Raw genomic sequence first — 22439 nt, 5'->3', positions numbered from 1 at the left:
TTCTCCAACTTTCAGGAATTTTATTGCTCAGATTTTTCCAAGTAAAGCTATTGGAGTTTTATCATCTCCCTCTGGTAAATGAGGAAGCTTTTTTGTAAATTTCACTTGTATCTGAAATCCTAAACTCATTCAGGGCTCAAAAGTCCCCCCCCTTTTGACTCGTTCACTTTGTAAATTAATTCCCAAAGTTTATGCCATAAACACCACTTGCTCCAGATTACATGTAAAAGACATACAAAAACAGTTTATTTCTAAATCATGTCTTGTAAGAAAACAAAATGTACAATTTTATATACAGACAGAAAAACATGACAGAACATTACCTGCACAACTTTAAAATACTTTAAAAAGAATTTCATCTTGGAATATTCTTTAACGTGACAGTCATCTGCTTTAAGGAGTTTATGTCTCTGCTAAAGGACATTTTTAAGTTCATCTTCCAATGGCCGAGCACTAATGAACTGCTAAAGATTTGTATTTGGGTCCAGTTTAGGAAGTGGAAATATTCATTGACACAATAAGACATTGCGTGACATTGAGATGATGAGGTTAAGACCTTTTGATTTGGTGTAAGGGGTGTGCCATGAAAAATAAAAAGTAAATCACAGTATGTAAAGCTGCCATTAACCCCTGAACATCCATCAAAGCCTGAAATCACAGATGTACTCTGAAAAACTCATGATTAAAAGAAAAGCACGTTTTTTCTAAACTGTAACTAAATATTTAAAATACTATTTTGATCCTTGTGTGTATGGAAACTATTATAAACCTTCAAAATTATTGTACTTCAAAATACTTTTCCATGTCTGAAGTTGGAACTAAAGAAAATCGAGCATCTCAACTTACAAAAGAATACAGTTAGACAAGCAATCAGCTTTCAGTGCATCCACCATCACATTTGGGAAGTTTCAGGCCTGTCATCTCTATAGAGAAGTCAGTAAAGAAAATCCTGTTAAGACAGAAGTTTGTCAGAACACCAAGCAAAAGTTGTGGTTTGAGTCCATGCTTTGACTATTTCTTGAAGTGAATGTATTCTGCACTCAGTTTTCATAAAACAGCTTCTCTCTCTTCATGGTCATTTCATATAAAATCTTGCTCATGTTTACAGGTTGGCCACTAAAGTCTTGAATTGATCCAAAGATCTGCATTCAGTCACCTTTGGTCACTAAACTTCCAGATGGTTGAGAAGCAGAAGATCCAGAATTCATATTTTTTCTTTTTCCCACAACCAACCGCTCCAATAATTCCCCTCAGATGTGGAGCCACCTTCACAGGCACAATAAATATCTGCAGGTTACATTTCGCCTCCTTTTCAGTGTCTCTGCAGCAGAAAACAATAAATAAAGGTCCTGGGAAAGTTCCTTTCTTCTTGTGATTTCTCGCTCCATGAGTTACATGGGAACATTTGCAGCAAATGGAAAGTATTGCTGAATTTTTCCCAGGTTTTCAGTAGATGACTTCATAAACAGTGGCCTTCTTGTCTCCTGAGCCGGTGACGATGTATTTGTCATCCACAGATATGTCACAGCTCAACACAGAAGAGGATTCTTTAGACTGAGAAATAAGAAAGGAGAGAAACAAGTTATTACCTAACACAAAATATGTTTTTAATTACATCCAAAAGTATTTCTCTTTATGTAAAGTGATATTTACCAATTAACACTATTTCATGTATTTAAAAAAAGTTTTACTCACATAAATGATAACATGTTTTTTGTTTTAAGACATAAAAACAGCAAAACAAGAACTTTTTTAGGTGATCAAAGTACATGATAGGAGTTTTAGCCGATATCGGCAAGTATCAACGATACTTTTTCTTGAAATATTTGATTATAGAATAATTTTGGAAATACACCTTTTTTGTTAATTAAGTGAATAGTAAAACCTAGGACGGAGACTTTCGGAAAATTTAAATTTTTAACTTATTACAACAGTATGAACTGAACATGCATCAATGTAAATTTGCAATGGCATTATACAATATTGAAAATAAGAAGAAAACAGGAATTTGTGCAAAATTTTGAAAAAGCTACAATGCAACAAAAGATTTCAAAAAAACAGCACAGAAAAACATTTTTAAAAATAAAGGTAGTAGTAAAATGACAAAATCGTTAGTAAAAATCTAATGTTATGTTAAAGTCCCATTAGTTAGTTCACACACCTACGTGTGTTAAATTTGTTCTCTACATTTGCCCCATCCCCCCAGGGGAGCGGTGAGCTGCAGACATAGCTGCGCTCAAATAAATATAGGAAAATAAATCAAAAAATGTTGCTATTTTGTGAAAATATGTGACTCTTTTATGAATTTCTCTGCTCTCTGATGAAGCAGGGAAAGGAGGAGCAAGGTGTGAGCAGCAGGAAGGGAGGAGGGTGTGCTGTTTTACAGATAGTTTGCCAGATTGGGCAGTTTTCTGCTCAAATCGGGTGTTTTATTTTTTCCCGCCCAATCTGGCAACACAGCAGACAGCTAAAAGAAGCATTTGCATGAACTCTAAGTAAATTCAAGCTTTTTACAGTACGTATTTAAAGAAAAACTGCGATGGTACATGAGCTACTTTTATGGCAAAGTGTTGAGTCAATTTTATGTTAAAACTACAAATACAAGGAAGTCAACTAAATTATTCAGAAAACTATTATTGTCCATTACTTTATTAGCTAAAACTTGAAAGAAACTGCATTTTTGAAAACGTAGGAACAATTCTGAGTTCTGGTTTTAAGCAATACATTTGATTGAAAAAAGCATTATTTAATCACTTTTTTACTGGGAAAACATACATATTTATCAATTTATTTCTTAAAGTTCTGTCTTTGTCTTTTAATTATTAGTTGTGTGAAAACCTTTTTTATGACCAAATAAAGAGATAAAATACATTTTCAACTTATTGAATCAACAAATTGGCAGTAATACTTATCACTAGTTTGATTTATGTCAAAAATGATATTTGATTGAATGGATTCATCTATTTTTCCTACCTGGAATATGCTGGCTCCGTAGGGTGTTCTCCACGCGTTCAATAAGTTGTCTTTTCCTGTGCTTACAAACCATTTGCCTGGTGAAACACAAACAAAACAGGAGAAAGAAGAAAGATGTAAATAGCTTTTTAATGTTTAATTCTGAAGTTTATTTATCCAGACACAACCTTTAATAACCAGATTTAAGACTCAGTGTGAGCAAATCTCTCTCAGTCATCCTCTTCAGTTTTAGGATAAGTTTGACTCTAAAAAATCAGACATATTTGCACTAACAGTGAGAGATCTGGTGCTGCTTACCACAGTATGCAAACTGTAGAGAAAGAACGCAGCTCTCATGTAGGTGAAGCTGATATTTATCGGGCTTGGTGACATGAAGGACCTCCACATTGCTGCTCTCCATCCCAACAGCAAGCCATTCTCCAGTCGGACAGTAGCCAAGAGAAAAGATCTGGACAAAGGAGAGGAATTGGAATAAAAGTATTAGCTCAGTTTTACAGTATATTAGTCACGTTTCGGTAAATAATTTTTTACACCTAGATAGATTTTTTAAGACAGGGTGAATATAACTCAAATACCTGTGAGGTAAAGTCGTGCTGCTGCAGCTGCCGTCCTTCCCGCAGGTCCCAGGAGCGGACAGTGTTGTCCAGGCCTCCTGTCCACAACTTGGTGCCGTCGTTGGAGATGTCAATACAGCTGGCACCATCTGTGTGGCCCTGGAATTGCCTGAGGGATACACATGCAAGTTCAATTTAGAACGTATTTTTTTAAACATAAATAAATGGCTTTTATCAAATCCATGCTAAAGCAAATATGAGCCAAAACTTGAGATACTAGAAATAGTGAAAGCTGTTTTGACCAGAGAACAAACAGGAAGTGATAACCTCTACTTAACGAGTAACAAATGACCTCAACAGTAAAAAAGAAGCTCAGTGCAATAAAATATGCTCTTACCTGACAAGGGTCTGGTTGTGTAGATCCCAGACTGCGATGTTTCCATCGCTGCAGCACGAGAAGCAGACCTTTGAGTCTGGACTGATGGCCAAAGCGTAGCAGGCTGGTGCCGATGACGTCAACTCTGCTTTAATTCTGGGAGTGGGCGTGGCCAAATCCCAGATTGACAACGTGCTGGCCTCACCGCCTACAATAAGCGTTCGTCCATCAGGGAGGAGACGACAGGAGCGGATGTAGTTATCCCAGTTCTGATGGAAAAAAATAAAAATAAGGCGGTTTAATGTTTCACACTTTCACATTGTTTATGAATTGCTGGAAACATTTTGTTTGTTTTTATGCAACAGCTATTAAAAAGGACTTTAGTAAGGGTTATTCTATGAATGAATAAACATTTGAAAAATGCTTTATGTGGCCGTCATTTGGATTTGTAGCTTTTCTGTCGCAATAAGTGAAGAAACCAGAGTTTATCATCATAAAGATTGAAGTTTTGTCATTCAGATACATATCAATTCTCCCCTCATTTATTATGCTTGAAACACCCAATCACACCAATGATAAATAATAAATATTAAAAGTCCACCACAACTCTATAGTAGAGCTGTCAGGCGATTACAAATTTTAATCGCGATAATCGTATTGTCCTGAGTTAACTCGCGATTAATCGCAAATTAATATGTGGCCTTTTTTTAAGGAAAAAAATTTGGAAGTTAACAGTTTAACAGTTTAACAATTTAACAGTTCTACATTAATTATGAAAACAAGAATGGCAAAATTAATAGTTTTCAACAGAAATACTTTATTTTGTAACATCATATTGAGATAAACTTTCTTAACAGTAAAAGGCTGTAACATAAAATGCCTAACAAAAGCCCAAGTTTAAGTGAAGGGCATTTTAAATTCAAAACTTCAATCAACGTTCAGTAAAATAAAATAAAAAACATCAAAATAAAATTTTCATAACACTTTCATGTTCATTTTTTGTCAGGACCAAATCTTTTCCTCCTCTGCTGAACTACAGTAATAAATAAATAGAGATTTATCATTTCCAATGAACTTTTGTTTTTTAAAACATTAAAGACTGAGAAAAGCGGGATACACTGTGGATAGTTTGACAGTCTGTTACTGCCGCCGCGTTCTCTGGCTGCAGCTCGATGCAGCGACGTGTCCAGCGCATAGACTTAGACTTAGACTTAGACTTAGACTTAGACTCGGAGTTCACGCCATGAATATGGCGGCAGACAGACCGCTATGCTGCGGTTGGATCACGCTGAAACCTCCAGAACATTTAAAACGTCCTCCGGTGCGCTGGCTGTTCGGAACATCGGGGATCCGCAGCTCTCAGGACGCGGCGCGGACGCGAGCCGGTACCACCAGACGTGAACCGGAGCCGGGTTAGAGTGCTGGAGCTCTCCAGGTCCTAGCGCCGGCCGGATTTAGCTCGCAGCTCGGTGGTTGGAGACCCGCCCGTGATCTAATGAGAGCAGCCGGTGAGTTAAAGGGGGGACGCCCGCACGCGGTATGGAAAGGCACGTATGAGAAAAATCTGCGATTAATGCGTCAAAAAAAATTGTCGGCGTCAAGCACATGTCAGATTAACGCGTTTTTAACGCGACAAATCTGACAGCCCTACTCTATAGACATTTTAAATTTTGTAATCAATAGTTTCACCAACCAGACAATCAAGCTGGGACACGGGGCTCTTGTTTCCTGGGTGACTGATGTCCCAAACTTTAACGCAACCTTTTCCTCCTGTGTAAACGTGGCGAGTCGGATTGCTGATGGTCACAGCGCACACAACCTCTCCGTGGTTTAGTGTGTTGATCTGACGGGCATGGCGAGGGATTCCTGGTCCCACCAGAGCATCTGGGGGGAACGGGACGGGCTGCATTTGACCATCGGCCGCCACATGAAAGGAATAAGCCCTGATAACACAAACCGGAAGAATGAACATTTCAAAGATAAAGAGATCCTAAATTATAGAAAAAGTAGGGACACTAATAGAAAAGAATACATTTTTTTTTATTGATTCTACATAAACTGACTTACGGTTTGCCACCTGGGATCCCTGTGAGACTAGGAGGCATTCCAGGAACCCGCATGTGAGGATGAGGGTCAAAACCGACCTTTAAGAGGGAACACCAATAGTAAAAACACAAAGCAAACAAATGTCAGTAGGAAGTGGAAAAACGCTCACAGGATAATGTTAACCTGCAGAACAGAGCACATATGAGCACAGAGCAAACAGACCCTCTCAAGCACACACACCCCTCTGAATCCAGATGATGACTAAGAAGCTGCAAACACAGAGGCAGGGTTGTGTGTGCTGCAAACCCCCTGCTCCGCTTCGTACAGCAAGCAAACACACTGAACTGGGCTGCTATTAAGTGTTGCCCAGACACAGCTGTGGGTCCACTGAACCTATTTAAACAGTTTAATGAACACTATGCAAATACAGTCAAGAGTGAACTAAAATGCTCACCCGAGTGCCCACTTTTTTAAAAAATACTCAAAGAAAATAAAGGAAAACAGCTGTGCAGCTATTGAAACTTTATTCAAACTCTATTTATTTAAAATAAAATGGGATTTTCAAGCACTCAACACTTAAAATAGACCAATTATCAAATAGAAATTCCAGACACAGAACAACAGATAGTTGATTAGAATGGCAAAAGCAAGTTTAAACCCCATTATATGCACACTATTGTTATTTTTTTTATTTCATTTAAAGTTAAAAAGTAAAAATTAATTATTTCTTTGTTAACAGATTTCTCACTCAGGGTAGAATTAGTAACTTGAAAATTGTTTTAAATTGTTTCTTTTATTCATACATTTGTGTTTAACAACAGATTTATGTGAAGAATTTCTTTGTCAAATTGTTGTCAATTGTTTATTGTGTGGTCCTGAAATGCTCTTACCATTGGAGAGCGACCGTATGCAGCCACGGCGGCTGCAGCCGCAGCACTCATCTGAGGTGACATGTTGTGCAGCCCAGCAGCATACGCTGCAGCACCGGCTGCACCAGCTAGCTCCCCGTTCATGCCTGCGGCATGGGGCAGCATACCAAAGGCACCAGGATACGGGCCTGGGACAGCCAGGGGAGTTCGCAAACCTGCAGCTAAACAAAAAGGGGAACAAGAGTCTGTCGGTTAAGTTTTTCACAAGTATAAATGTATTTTGCAATAAACGCAAACAAAAAAACTAACTAGGAGGATGAGGTATATCCATCGATGAAGGTTTTGAGAGACTCGGTCGGATTCCAGGTGTGGAGCTTGGTCCAGGTGTGGAGTCACCCCTGGGAGTGGGTGTGCTCGATTTTAGTCCTGGTGTTCCCGCCTTATCTCGCTGTCACAAAGAACAAAACTTTACTTAAATATTTTCGATTTAATAGAATATAGTGCAATAGTACATTGACAAAAGTGACAGTCTTCACCATTGCCATCTCTTTGGACTTTAGGGAAGAGGAGCTGGCTGATGAAGCTGTGGAGGCTGGACTGGAAGGGTCTTTTTTGAGGAGCCGTGCTTTGTCCAGCCCATTCTCTCTTGGAGAGGGAAGAGGTGTGCCACGGGGGGAAGCTGGGTCCTAATGATCACCAACAAAAAAAATTCAGCTTACCGGTAATACAGTTTTCATGAACATTAAATGAACAACAGTAAAAAGAAGAAAGCATAAATACTGACCTCGTTCGAGACGTCCACCACCAAATTGTCGTCACTTTTCTCTCCATCACTATCCTAATGGAGCCAATCACGGAAGAACGTAGCAAATAAATAAGAGGCAACAAAATAAATGTTTTCATATGCAAATTAAAGACCCACCCTGATCATCTTTTGATCTACTTTAAAAATGTTCCCAGTGGTCTTTTTATTTTAATTATAATGTTTTTAGCCAAAATTAAAAAATGCCAGATGTAAATTCAGACGAGGAAAAGAAAGACGTTTGTGGATCTTGTTGTCTACAAAGTGGATGCATCAGAATGTAGCTTAGTGATTGTATTTTCTGTGTAACAAATATACTTTTTTTTCCAAATTCACAAAAAACTGAATAAAGAAATACTTAGAAATGTAGTTTTAATCTTAATTTCCTTAATATATGTCCATTATGAGAAAAAAAAATCCAACAAGAACAGGTTGAAAACACCAATTTTCATCTGAGTGGGTCTTTAAAAACAAGACAGATCAACGTTAAACCCCATCCTTACATAGTGACTGGAGTCCTTGTCATCCACCTTCCGTTTCTTGTTGTCGTTTTGATAGTCTGGACCATTGCGGCGCTTATCTGAGTTCCTAAGACTTTCCGGCAGCAGTGAGTTACTCTGCAGGAATGAGAAAAGATATGGATACGAAAGGTGAGATACCACAAACGGAAAAAAAGGCAAAGATTGCAGGACAGAGATGAAGAAAGATGGGGTTCTAAAAATGTGAGGGGCTTCAGTTTAGCTTGTGCCTGGCTGTGTGTTTAATCTGCGAGAGCGCTCTGAGTGGTCATACCCATCAGCAGTTATCTACGAGAGCTTTCAGCAGAGCAGGTTAGAAAAACAGACTCTTGCTTGCAAATAAGTTAACAGCTCACATGAGCATGAATTAAGCAGCACTAACACTTTAACAGCAACCTCTTTTCACACTTGACCAAAGACAGTCACAGCTAAACACAAACACATGCCTCTGAAGTTGATGATTACATTAAGTGGCTCTCAAACTCCATCAGTGCTCCCTCTTCTGGCTCTGACAAGCTGCGCTGGCTGGAGCCTGTTTGTGTGTGTGTGTGTGTGTGTGTGGAGTTCAATTGTCTGTGAAAGCCTGTGTGTGTGTTTTTACATGTGCAACAGACTGTGATTGTGTGTTACTTGCATAACACTTCAGTGTCCCAAGACTAGGCGAGCACGTGCACGCAACACATACACACAACTACTAAGCAAACATGCACACAAACACAGAGTCATCTCTCTCTGGCCTCCTGACCAATGAATCCTTTTGTTAATGGATTAAAGCTTCATGCTGAGTCCATTATAGTCTCAGCCTGTCAATGAAATGTTCATCCAACAAACACAAACACATGCGCATGCACAGATTCGGCGAGGGAGCGAGCACTTCAAGGGGGAAAGGGTAAATAAAGGATGAACAGCTAGAGGGGAGGAGGGGGCTTAAAAAAAGAGAGGAGGGAGGACAGAGAAGATGGAGGGAGGGCACAGAGGGACAGAAAGGGTGACAACAGACGAGGGACCGTGAAGAAGAAAAAAAAAGCCTTGTGGGTAGGAGATCTTTATCCAGCCGAGCCCCCCCCTTACTTCACCCCCACCTCTTCATTGAAAAATTTGAGTGAGCCGAGAAGCACTGACCCGCTAAACATAAGCAATGGTGCACTCCGTCACTCCGCCCCATTCGCTTTTAACATGGTGTGTCCCCTCTCTCACACACACACAAGCTCAGTGTCATATGACTGCCCCCCTCCCTTTCTCAAGCCCTCCCCTCCCAGAGGTGGTGATATTAAACACAATGAGAGTCTTTAAGCGCGGGATCAGGGGCGATGGGAGGAGGGGGTAATCTGCTCACTGAGGTGTTAAATAGTCACAACAATGCAAGCCAGGTTGGACAAGCTAGTGTGCGCATGTGTGCGTGTGTGCACGTTTGGGCACTTGTGACCATGGTAAGAGGCTCATTTGGAGGAGAAAAGAAGCCAACCAGTTCAGAGCAGATCTAGGGCATAACTAAAGAGGCAGGCCAAAGCCCTACCCCAGAGATCCCGATACACAGAAACACACATGCACTTAGACAAGTATTCAACATATGAAGGGATGAAAGCTGGGCCATATAAATGAAAATAATTTAGAAAATTTTTTTTTAATCAGGTGATGTAATCATAATGAAATTAATATGATTTCCACTGATCACAGAAGAGTAGGGCAGAATATGAATCACATCCCTACCACTCTGGCTACTTTCTATTGCTCCAATTGTAAGGGCATTTGAAGCGGTCCAAACGTTATTGTTTTGTAGCAACTGGATGGCAATCAATCCACCAATAAGGTGATCCCCATTGAGCTGGTGGGCGGAGGAGAAATGCTTTTTCAAGTGGATGTGCTCTGAAGGATAGAAGTTTACATTTATGTTTTCACATGACTTTTAAATGTAATAAAACCAAGGTTATTACGTATTTTCTGATAGCTGGCAGCTCTGACAAGGATGAGATGGGGTAATAACGTCCACATTTGAAGACCTTTTTTTTTTCAATATCTCTTCTCTTAAATGGTTAATGGCGTATACTTGTATAGCGCTTTTCTACCTTCCTTAAAGGCCCAAAGCGCTTTACAGTCACAGACCCATTCACACACTGGTGGGGGCTCTGCTGCCGAACACTGGCGCCAACCTTCTACCAGAGGCAATGTGGGGTTCAGTGTCTTGCCCAAGGACACTGACACAAGGCGGGTATCAAACCCGCAATGTACCGATCAGGAATCGACCGCTACATCACAACCACCCAAAGGGAAAGAAGCAGCAGCTAGTTATTTGCTCAAACTTATTAGCACCAAACAATGACTACAAAAGTAATTCAGAATGGTTTCACCTTCATTGTATTTAATTTCACAGTACTCAGCTTAAGTTGTCTTAATTCAACTTGTAAGAATCGGAGAGGAGATGGCACATGCTCCATGTCTTTGACATACAATGTATTCTGGCCACATAGTCAATCGTTTTTGGCTCCATTTAACTGATGCACACAAATGCCAAAAGAGGCGCTTTTCACTGAGCCAAGATAATCAAACCTAAATTTATTATCAAGTTGCAACTCCCCGAGGCCAAACCATCATTTTACAACAAACAAGAAAGAAAAGTCAGTTGTTCTGAACAGAAAGCATTGCTGCAGAAAGAGGAAGTACTCACTGTGCCGGGCTCTCGCTCTATTGCCAATGGAAAAAAAATGGATGCAGTTCAGGTCACAAGGGTAGAGCGTTCAGCCACATGGAAAACCACAAACAACAACAACACAAAAAGAAACAAAATACTTTTAGATTAGATTTGAAGTCAAAGTAGATCAGAAAATTGTTTTTTTTTTAAATCAAATTTGTATTTAACAAAAACGTAACAGTTCCAGCTTAACCTTTTAACACCTGAGGCGTCACCGGTGACGCTTAAACACAAAATCTTTAACATAGTGTAACTTTTCAACCATTAAAACAATCAACGTAATTCCAGTAGATTCTGAAGGAGAAAAGCAGCTCGTAAATATATTCACACGCCACCTAAACCCTAACAAATATATACAAAATTAAGTGGCTTATCATAGTTGTTGGTGTTTTTTTAATTTACATTTTTTTTCCATGTTGACAAAATCTCCTCACCTCTAAGGTGTTCGGGCCCTGAAGGATGTGAGTCCGGTCCAGACAGATGAGGCTTTTTATCTCCATCTTTTCCCACCAGATGGGGAGGAATAGCACCAAGTGCTCCTGAGAGAGCAAGGAGACCGGCTGATCCACCCAGCTGGGAGGGATGGAGGCCAGCAGGGTGAGGGGTTAGTGGAACAGGAGCACCCCCGTGGTTATGGGATAGATGTTGTTGCTGTTAAGAGAAGAAAAACAACAAAGTGGGATGAGCTACAGCGCAATAACTGTATGAGACTTCAGCTGAAATAAATGTGAACCACGACAACACCTGACACCAAAAACTTAGAAGGACACGTGAATGAAACATAGCCACCAGTTAGTGAAAAATCAATAGCACTCTGCAATTTAATCAATAGACTTCTGGCACTATTGAAGTCATCAGCAGAAGGAACAGTTTCTGTAGTGTCTGGGGTTTACAAGCTGCTGCTCTCTAGAAGAGGGTGAACACATCCTCTTCCTTTACTCACACACATATACATGCACACACACTCCTCCCACTGAGGTCAAACACTGAACAGTTCTGACAGCTGGGATCACAGCCCAAAGCCTAAGATGTGGAGGGAGCAGCGGAGGGGGGTGGGAGACGGAGAGAAAGAGGAGGAATGACGAAGAAAGAGCAGGAGGGGAGAAAGTCAGGAGCCCCAGCTGCTGCTTGCGCTGTCAGTTCTTGCTAGGGTGTGAGGCAGTTGAGGAGAAAGGAGATGGAGGGAAGGAAAGAAGAGGGTCAGGAGAAGAGGGAGGGCAAGTTTGGCAGGCAGCCCTGCTCTCTCTTTCACACCAAATCAGGCGCTCGTCTGAGCGTGAAATGCCTTTGTGTTCCAAAACATCATTATTGCCTCTTCAGACAGCAGCCGCGGGAATCCAAGCTCACTGATTCGCCACAAGAAGGGGAGGAGGAAGGAGGGAAAGAGGAGAACAAGGGGGCACAGGAGGCAACTCAGCAGGGGAGGAAGGAGTGCTGAAGGTCAAACCGACTTTTATCTCACCTAATTGACTAACCCCATATGCACCCCCCCTCCACAACCGCCTCCTTTCTTCCTCTCTGGCCATTTTTCACTCTGTCTTTTCGGAATGAATGAATACAGAAAAAAAAAATAGCCTTTTCACCTCAACCCCCATGTCTACCTGACAGAAATGTCAAAGGTAGGCCACATGCGCTGCCCATTATTCAGACATAAACACACCCAGGAGTAAAATTTGATCACACATGCATAAACAGACTGGATAAACTTGCCAAGCACACTGCCCTACCCTTCTGACTGTTTTCTAACAGAAATGCATGCTCTGCCACACATTAACGCACACAAAGACAGATGCAAAAAAAAAAAAAAAAAACCTCACACACATACGCGCACACATGCAGAGAACCCCCCGACGAGAGCAAATGGAGGGGAAGTATTGGTGGAGGCAAGGGGAGCCCAGTTTGTCAGGGGATGTTAGTGTGAGCTGGTGTACGCAGGGTGTGTGTGTAGGTAAGGCCAACATGCTTCATTACCCTCATTTAACTCACAAACGGGGTGAATGACAGGCTGGCGTGGGAGACGAGGAGACTGGGGAGGGGAGGGGGGGATGTTCATCTAAGAGCAACGCTGTGAGCCACCCCCCCTCCTTTTACAAACACTAAAATCCTGCAATTAAGACTCAAACAACAACTGCCAAATCCCCCTCTCATCACACACAAATTGGGAGATCCAGCTCAGTCCGCACCAACTGAAAATCCCGCCCCACATTTGAACAAACAACACCCCAATCCGAGTGCTTACTTTGTTCATCTACTGAGGTTACGGACCCCCACCATGTCCCACATTTACCTAAACCTAAAATCCTTTTTGTGAAGTAGTGAGGATACACAAATAACATTACTCCAAGAAAGCAGAGAACAATCAAATCTACCCTAAAAGTTACAACCAGAAAAGACCCAGTATCATATTTTTCCACACTAAAAGGCACACAACTTTTTTTTTCTTAATGAAGCGTTCCTTATAATCCAGAGTGCCTTTTATATTAACTACTTCCGGTTATGTTTACTGATGTCAATGCGATTTTTAAAGGTACACAGCGTTCTGTCAGTCTGTTTTGTTTTTTCATTTTTTTTTTTACAAGTTTAAACAAGGTTTGGTGTCTTTGTGACACACATGCCTAACATGTGGTACTGTCAGACTGTGGGGTTTATTTATTTTTTTAGGTGTTTCAAGATTGGGAGTAGGCATAGCCAACAGTAAAGTTTGTTTTATTGTTATCAGTCTGTAATTTTTATGAAGATTAGGAGTTAGTGTAGTCACAGTATTAGTCTGTTTTTTTACGTGTTACCAACAAGATTGAGAGTTAGCGTGGTCACAATAATGTTTGTTTTAGCGGCATCAACCTTTTTTTACATTACAAATAAGCATAGGAGTTAGCATACTTAATCACTAAAAAGTTTGTTTTAGCGACATCAGTCTTTTTTTTTTTGCATTACTAACAAGTAGGGTGTAGGAGGAAATCGACTTGGCAATATATCACAATATTTCGTGTGGCGATACTTATCGATTTATACGTATTGATTTGAAATGTTGACATGACGATAATTATTTATGAGCTTCCTTTGGTGTCTGACTTTAGTTTTCCAACTGCTAATTGCAGCACAGCACACTGAAGCTCTTTGAGCTCTAAATAAGTCATACTCTTAAAAAAAAGTGAAAAATTGTTCTGGTATTGTCTTGGGATATATTGTGATACGCATCGTATCATGACACATTAATCTGGATACAAATCGTATCGTCATACTCTTGCCAATACACACCCTTACCAACAAGATTTGGAGTTAACATACTTAGTCATGGTAATATTTGTTTTTGAGGCATCAGTCTTCTTTTTACATGCTGCTAACAAGGTTAGGAGTTAGCGTAGTCACATTATTTATTTGTTTTAGCCGATGAGTATTTTGTCTTGGCTAATCCGCCTTATTTTTTGTGCACCTCATATACGTCATAAGATCAAAAATAGACCATTCAATGAAGGTGCGCCCTATAGTGCAGAAGATGGTTTCACACTAACAGGGAGACTTCGAAATGTACATAACAATCACAACTTTTAAGAACTTTCAACAAAGCACTTCATCACCAACACATATATATATATATATATATATATATATAAAAGACAGATTATATACATTCAAAGTGATCGTAGATAAATAAAATGAGAAAAATACACACTGTGGGTGGAAGACCTGGCAGTCCACGTACCCCGATGACAGCATTAAGCTCTGCCATAGTCACCTGTTTGGCTCGCTCCACAGCTTGAACGACCTGCTGCTGATGCTGAAAAACACACAGACTGAAGGTTAGTGCCCAAGTACTGAGGCATGCTTTGGAAAAGCTTGGAAATAAACAGTTGGGAAGCTAAAAATGGCAAGGCCAAACTCATTTAAGTAACGCACGGTTGAAAGTCACACGCATACTTACCTCCTGTGAGAGGAAGGGAATGACTTGAGCACAGATGGTGTTTAGTCTCTTGGCAATCTCCGTCTGATGAAGGAAAAGAGGTGGAGAAAGAGACTTAATTGTATACAACATCATTGTGTTCATTAAAAAAAAAAAGACAGATGTTCAATTACACAAATACAACAAGACAGGTACATGAGCACCTTAATTTAGACGCAAGTATTACACTGGAAGCTGAAGTCTTTTCACGAGCTAAACACAACCACACAAAGTAACAACTATGACATTTGTGTCTCTTTATTCCGTTGTGGGACAAATTTCAGCATTAATCACAGACTTTCTGTCCACGTCTCCCTCTGACCTCATGCACAGTATGCATCTCACCTATCCTATTTCTTTTCTCCCAGCGTCTCTTTGTCGTCTACGTTTCCATCCATCTTCCCATCAGCACTTAAACATAATCTAATCAGCCTTAACTTGGTTTAGTCTCCCCCAGTATCCATGCCAACACATACATGCCTCAAATAAAATCCTGGAGGTGGCTAAAACTGGCTGAAACCAAACACCCCTTCAGTGCCATCAAATCAGATAAAGGGGCTCGTGTTACTTATTATACAATCAGATAGCTACAACATCATCCAGGGTTATGGGGGAATCAAATGGCTTAACAACACACATCTCCATCTACTTAAACAGAAACAGGAAAAAAAACTTTGCTATTTTTTAAGAGTTTAGAATTTGTGACATGTACCTAAAGTACAGGATATAAGGTTCAAGAGCAGCTAATCAGTTGTAAAGATGTAGAGGAGCAAGGCTTTAATAAAATTCTAAACTATATTTCCCCTTTTAGAGCAAAATCTATCAGAATAGTTACATTTCATAAAAAGAAGAATGAAAGGGAAACAAATTAAACATATTGTCACAGAAACAACTGTTTAGATCAAGAGCATCTGAAAGATGAAGACAAATCAAAACTTAAAGTCTCAATCCAATCATCTTTTGAGCTATTTCAAAAGTGTTCCCACTGAAATTTATAATCATGATTATGGCGTTTCTAGGAAAATTGATTTAATAAACAGTTATTTTCTAGGATATAGTTTCTGCAGAGTGGCAGTAGTTGATTAGAAATGTGCCTTTGAGTTGTGGGAAGGACTTTTGACATGAAAAAAAACCCGTCCCCACTTCGTGTCACCTATCTATTTACATCCACTTTCGAAACATTACAGGTGCAACAAAAATGGCGAGCAATATTGGAGCTATCCAGTCATACACGTTTGATCTAGTTGAAAAGTGGAAATGAAGAAGTACAAGTAGTTGAATCATAAAGAGGAAGTTTTAGTTTTTACGTCACAAATGCAAACAGCATTTTTCCATCAGCTTCCGATTCACGATTTAAAGAAAAAAATGATCAGAAATGCAATTTTAAACTTATTTTTTTTTCATATGTGTCCTTCATCAAGAAAAAAAAATGCCACAAGAACCTTTTAAAAAAAACAATTGTCACTGGAGTGGGTCTTTAAGTATGAATAGAAGGTTAATCCTTCTTTTAACAAGCTTAAATAATTAGGAAAACCTTTTAAAATTATGTCTGAAACTATGAATGTTAATCTGTGATTATTCTTTTAAACACAATAATTAAGAATAGTTAAAAACCAGAGAAGTTTATAAATGTTTTTTAAAGTTACAAGCAGCCAAACTGCCGTCGATAAAGCCTGATGCTGGGGAAGCTTTAAATAAAGATCTATTTCAGGCATAACATACCTGTACATTCGTTTGCTTAGTCTTGTTGTAAGCCTTTAATTAGCTTTGTTTAAAGGCTAAGTGAATAAGACGTCTGGGAATAGTGTTGCCATTTACTACCAGGAGAACCAAGCAAACCTAACAAGCTAAAAAAAAAAAAAAAAAATCCAAGTTGATATTAAAGTAAGTTCAGAGGAACACGACAAGAAAAAAAGGGAAACCAGATACACATGTTCACTCAAAACACTTGCAAAAAGTTTAAAAAAAAAAAAACTATTACAGAGAGTTTACTGCGGTGCATTAATCCACATGACACAAGTTAAGGGAACAGAGGGAGGCTGAAAGCATCAAGGGGCACACACTGCCCTAAAAGGGAATAGGCTTCCCATTACACATATAATTGGAGCATTAATGCCACACTATACAGACTCCCCCCCTCTGTACATCCCCAGCAGGAGGTGGGTTGTTAGTCTGTATCCCCCATACCCCCCGCCAAAGAAGCTTGTTGCTCTGACAACTGCAGCCTCAAGCTAATGACCTCCCTTGGAGCTTTAGTGCATGTGTTTATGTACGTGTGGACAATAGGAAGAGATGCATCTCCCTCACAATGAAAGAACAGCAGCTTCACATGGACGTAAAATGAAAAGAGAGAACCAAGTAAAAAAAAAAAAAAAAAAAACTCAGGAGGGGTGGGGTAAAAAAAAAAACACAAGATCCCACAACCGTTATCAGAGCAGGGAAGCCAGACAGAAACAGACAGAGGTTGGAGGAATAAAAGGGAGAGAACAACAGAAGAAAAGAACATGAGAAGAAACTCAATGAGGTGGGGAAGGGGGGAAAAAAAGTGTAAAAGAGGCAGGGAACCATCTCGATTTCTCTGTGAAGTAGCCAAGCCAATCCACCCCTAATTTCCTCTGGTCTGACTGGTCGATAGCGGTGGTAATTACTGATGAATGCTCTGAGCTCTGCACCACTCCTGTGGGGAAATGTGTGTTTATGTGCATCAGAGAGTTTCCACCGCTCTGAGTTCACACTTTTACAACAAAAATGGTTATTTTTCACTATTAATCTGCATTTTTACACTCATGCATTACCATCTGCATGCAGTGACCTTGCTATACCATGCAGCACGTTTCCATCTACTTTAACCACCCAGTTTCCAAAAAAAAAAGGGTGGACTAACACTGTATATCCTCCATCGGCTTCAGGTTGATCGATTCCTCTGCCTCCCCGGCCCTGCCCCTCTAATGTAATAAACCATGCCGCTCCTCTAGACAGCACCAATCAATCTACAGAGCCATTCATTGTGCCTCTGGGCTCAGCCGGCCAGCCCTAACTGGGGAAATGGAGACAGAGCCCCATCAATCACAAATAAACACACAAACACACACACACAAGCATTCAATATATATATAAATAAAAAAAAAGAATACACAAACGAATAAACACAAATACACAGCATCTGTGTGCTCGCACAAACACAGGACATGTCAACAAGTACACACAGCAAATACCTCAAAAACCCTTTCGATAAGGAAGTGTAACACAAAAGAAGGAAGAGGCTCAAACGTGAAGGTGCAGACTACACAAGAAGCAGACAGATAAGCAGCCGTACCTGTTTGTGCATTTCAATGTTGAGGCCGTACGACATCTCGTAGTACTGAGGAAGAGGAGAGGCAGACTCGTCAGTGAGAGAAACCCTAAAACTTTGACAAGAATCAAACTATAAAGCACTTTTTTAACAAGATAGAAATGTTTCATGTGATGTTTTTACTCATAAAACACAAGAATTAACACAAAATAGTAATCATTCCATTTCATTCGTTCTTGTTTCTGAACTTTTGGACACATCAAAAACATTACATGGCTATAATCAAACCGTGAGCCTTTAAAGTACTAAATAATATAATTTTTGTTGTTGTGTGTGTTTCTCCTTTGATCATTACAAGGCAGTTGTGGCCCAGCAGAGATTTATCGTTCATACCGGGCTGCGATTCCGTTTCCAAATGCTGCACTTCAAATGCCAAAGTATTTTTAGATAACAAAATTAAATTTCACTTTCCATCTGGTGTCTTCGTCAACGTGTGAGTAAGACTACACAAAACGGACGTGCCTAAGGTGTTTTCTTTTAACTGTCAACGTGGCTTCAAAGCACTTAGAGTGGCTGTTAGGACTTAAAACACACCTTTATAAAAAAGGAAGGAGTGTTTTAGGTATTTCAGTTGAACAATGCAGTGAACACAACAACTTCATCCAAACTAAAGTGTAATGCATTTTATTCTAGTGTATTCTAATGATAAAATACATATCTGAATCGAACAGTTTGAGAACAGTATTGAATTTAAATGCTGTTAGAAAACACCAACAATGAATTTATATTTTAGAAAAAAACACAGAAGTTTTCTAAAAATTATCATATTTTTGGCATTTTGTAGTGCAAAAAGTCTTCCTGTTGTGATTTGAGGAACTTTTACTCTCACTTTAGAGACATCATATAGTATCAAAAGCCCAGAACACTATATGGAGCTTACCATGACATAGTGTCTCTGCATTTCAGTTTTTTCACTCGCCAGCTTCTCACACTCCAATTTGAGACTGAAAAACAAAAAAATAAATACACACAATCAACTTTGTGGAAAAACATTTCAAGTTTCTAAATTCAAAGTTTAGATACTTGATAACAAAAATGCTGAAAATATGACATTTATTTTAGCGTTCGACAAGCATAAACTGTCACCAGCTCCGGCCTACTGTGCCCACGATACCTTAAAACAAATTAAAATACTGAAAAAGTGAAGTACACACAATAAGTCTTTGAACTGCAAATGCAAGGCTATAGAAAGAATGATTTATGAATCCTCAGGACCCACCACAGAGAAAGTACTAACTGATGCCCACTGCTTATGTTTGTGCTTTTCAGTATGTGAACCCAGTCTGGGTTGGTGGTTTCGTCTGTAGCCACAGTTGTGTGTTTTGTGTACTGTGGTAGAGGAGGGCAGCTGTGGTTAGATGTTGAAAGTTAGTATTAGCGGGTGGATGACATTGTGAAAAAAGAAATTCCTCTTAGAAACAACGGGGCATTCAGAGTGAATCTGTTGTCCACCTGTGGTACTGTGCCTGAAGAAACTGGAACTCCTCCTTGATGCGGTCAAGTGACTCAGGGATGGTGAACTTGAAGGGCTGGCCCGGGGCCTGATGGGGTGTCTGAAACACACCAAACACACAGGATTATGGCGTCTGCTGCATATGATCTCCTGCAGCTAAAGATGCAACTTTTCAATTTTTGATCAGACAATATTATCAGTTCTTCTTTGATGCCCCAGGGCAGATGTAGAGCAGAATTATCAAGGGGGAAAGGGAGATAAGCAGGCATGAGAGCTTGTGGAGGGGGGGTGAGACGTGCAAATCAAACAAAGAGGCAATACTTCCTGTAAACACAGTTTCAACCTGCTGAAGTGGAGAGCCAAAGGAGGAAGTAGCTTACCGGGTGTCTTCCCTGGGGAAACATTGTTATCTCCGGGGAGACTGCGAACGTGTCTTGTCCTGAAACCCCGCTAACGAGGGATCAAATGAAGCACAACAAGGATGTATGGAGATCCTGGTTGCGGAAACTAATCCATCCGCCTTTCGGTTGTCCTTAATTTCGAGCAGAAACCGAATCTCTCCTCTGCTGCTGCTCGGTCTACGTTCATGGGCCGTTTAACGTGAATCCCTGCTCCTGGCTCTGGTCCCAGGTCGTTGTCCCTCGTCCGCTTCAGTAGCAGTGGCGGCGGCGGCGGTGTCCGTAAATCAACCGGAAAAACACGGCTCATTAGCCGGAGCCAGCTTGAAGTTGAAGGACGACGAGAAGCAGGTGAGAAGGCGAGACTGAAACCTCAGTCGCGCCCGTATTTGTTTGACAAGAACCCGTCGACCAAACAAATAAACAAGAATGCTACCTTAAACACCGAGCTTTAGGTTAGCATAAATACAAGTTAATTGCAATGAAGAGTTTCCACTTCAATGGGTCGGTAAATAAATCAGAAAAAAACGTATCCAAGTCGAATTTGTATGTAAGCTTGAGTCCAAACTAGATTTCACAAAAATGAGGAAATATGTCGTTAGTTTTGATAACAAAAAACTCCCACAGCAGCACGTACACTCCTCTGTCTCGCTCTGCCTTCCATCAATGGCAACTTTCTCACGCGGTGTCACGCTTTCCGTCTAACCGAAACTCTAACCCAGCCCCCTAAATGGTCTCCAGCCAATCAGAGCCGCTGATCCACGTGGGGGCAACCACGTCGCGTCGACAGTCGACCAATAGGCGTTCGATAAACTTCCTCTGGTCCGTTGACCTCGCTTAGCTAGGAGAATTCTGGCCAATGAGCGCTCGGTACGGATGTGGAACTTTTGAGGCGTACGGGGGCGGGCACTGTGGTGTGTAAAGCAAGTTTCACCTGTCAATCAAAGTAACGTGGGCCAAGAGGAGCCGGAGATGCGTGTGCACGAAACACACATACACAAAGATGCTAACGAGCATGGTCATGTATTTAAACGCACAATAATAAACTCTACCACACATGCGCAAAAATATAAAACATAAAAAACAGTAAACTAACTACAGAATTTCATTCTGCTAATCTCTTTCTCTGTAATTGCATCAAATATTTGCATTCATCTTATAGCACTTGCTCCATGTCACACCTCCCAAAGTAGAAATCTAATAAGGAAATGTTATTATTATTGCAGTTATTTATCATTTGTGAGATATCACAGTTATTCATCAAGACTTCTAAAGTTTTATGATATATTTTAGGGTCTTGATACCAGATTACTCTTTTTTTCTGACTAGATTTTGGTCATATATTAATAGACAACACTTTTTTTTTTCCTTTTTTGGGACTTGAACAAAATAAACTGTAAAATAGACCTCAAATATGCACAAGATTTTTCCCTCTTTGGTTAAAAAAGGCAGTGTTTTTTTTAATTGCCGGGGGGGGGGGGGATTTATTTAAATATAGGCAATGTAAATGTAAAGATTATGTTTTAACTTCTTCTTTTTTTTTTCAAAATGAAACGTCAAAGTCAGATAAAAAGTTAGATAATTATAGCCTTGTTTCCAGTGAACGATTCAGTACAGTACGGTCCAGTCTATTTGGGTATTTTGAGCGTCTTCATTTATAAAATGGACCCATTAAGCCGAACAGAACCGTACCATTTTAAGCCTCGCTTCCACTAAGCAGTTAGGCCCCGTACGGTACGGTAAGGAGTGGTACGGTACAGTCGAGGTAACTCTGGCGAGCATTTCCACTCAGTTAAGCCTTGCTTCCATTGCGCAGTTTTGTTTTTACGGTGCATGCATGGTGTAGACCGCCAGCGTGTCACTGCTTCATTGTAGTTGCTGTTGTTTGCAGGCATTTTCAATACAGACTCGTGACCAAAAGACTACAAGGGAAACTGGAAACCCGAATGCTTACAAACGTTGGAAATATTAGCTTAAATTAGCGCTATATTACCACTTTCTAATGTCTTAATCATTTTCTGCCAATCAACGAGTAACTACAGCGGCTCTGTCCCAACCATTTTGTTACTCTTTTCAATGAACATATAACTGATATCCCAAGAGGTATGGTTTGGTACTGTGCAATGAGTTAATTTTACAATGGAAATGCTTAAAATATTGTACCGGACCAGACCGGACCGTAGAGTGGAAACAAGGGTTTAGTGCCCCCGTTGGATGAAGGTCCATAGAAAAGTAAAAACAGGCCAGTTAGGGTGGAGCTACTGTTGAAACCCATTGATTGGCGGAAAATCCAAGGTGTGGCTGTATTCTTCTTGGCCGCTTGCAATCTTCTCTCAAACAACATTCAGTTCTTTGTATGTATGAAGTATCAAAAGCCAAGTGTGAAAAAATGAGTTGCTTGATGACCCCCATTGTTCTTGTTAGCTTCACTTTTGTTGTAGCTGCATACCTGACAAAAAGTTACACAAT

The 22439-nt window shown here is 40.1% G+C and overlaps 1 protein-coding gene across 2 annotated transcripts; it reads right to left on the bottom strand.

The window, feature by feature from the left end:
- Positions 1-217: 217 nt before the first annotated feature.
- Positions 218-20684, bottom strand: LOC112148413 (TLE family member 1, transcriptional corepressor). 2 transcript variants are annotated; one of them, XM_024275516.2, is made up of 20 exons: positions 19953-20684; positions 19572-19672; positions 19000-19063; positions 18084-18128; positions 14750-14812; positions 14501-14605; positions 11262-11478; positions 10804-10820; positions 8124-8237; positions 7603-7656; positions 7355-7504; positions 7128-7266; positions 6840-7039; positions 5971-6047; positions 5597-5846; positions 3925-4172; positions 3549-3696; positions 3271-3421; positions 2974-3050; positions 218-1554 (listed from the first exon to the last, which is right to left on the bottom strand). In XM_024275516.2, exons 1-20 carry the CDS (start codon positions 19974-19976, stop codon positions 1447-1449), a joined length of 2352 nt encoding a protein of 783 aa, XP_024131284.1. In that variant the 5' UTR covers positions 19977-20684; the 3' UTR covers positions 218-1446. The 2 variants fall into 2 exon arrangements, with proteins under 2 accessions (XP_024131284.1, XP_024131286.1); XM_024275518.2 differs by having other exon boundaries at positions 14564-14605.
- Between the last annotated feature and the right edge of the window lie 1755 nt (positions 20685-22439).

This window comes from Oryzias melastigma, linkage group LG9, assembly GCF_002922805.2.
Source record: "Oryzias melastigma strain HK-1 linkage group LG9, ASM292280v2, whole genome shotgun sequence".
Lineage (NCBI taxonomy): Eukaryota > Metazoa > Chordata > Actinopteri > Beloniformes > Adrianichthyidae > Oryzias > Oryzias melastigma.
This window is presented reverse-complemented; position numbering and strand designations above follow the sequence as displayed.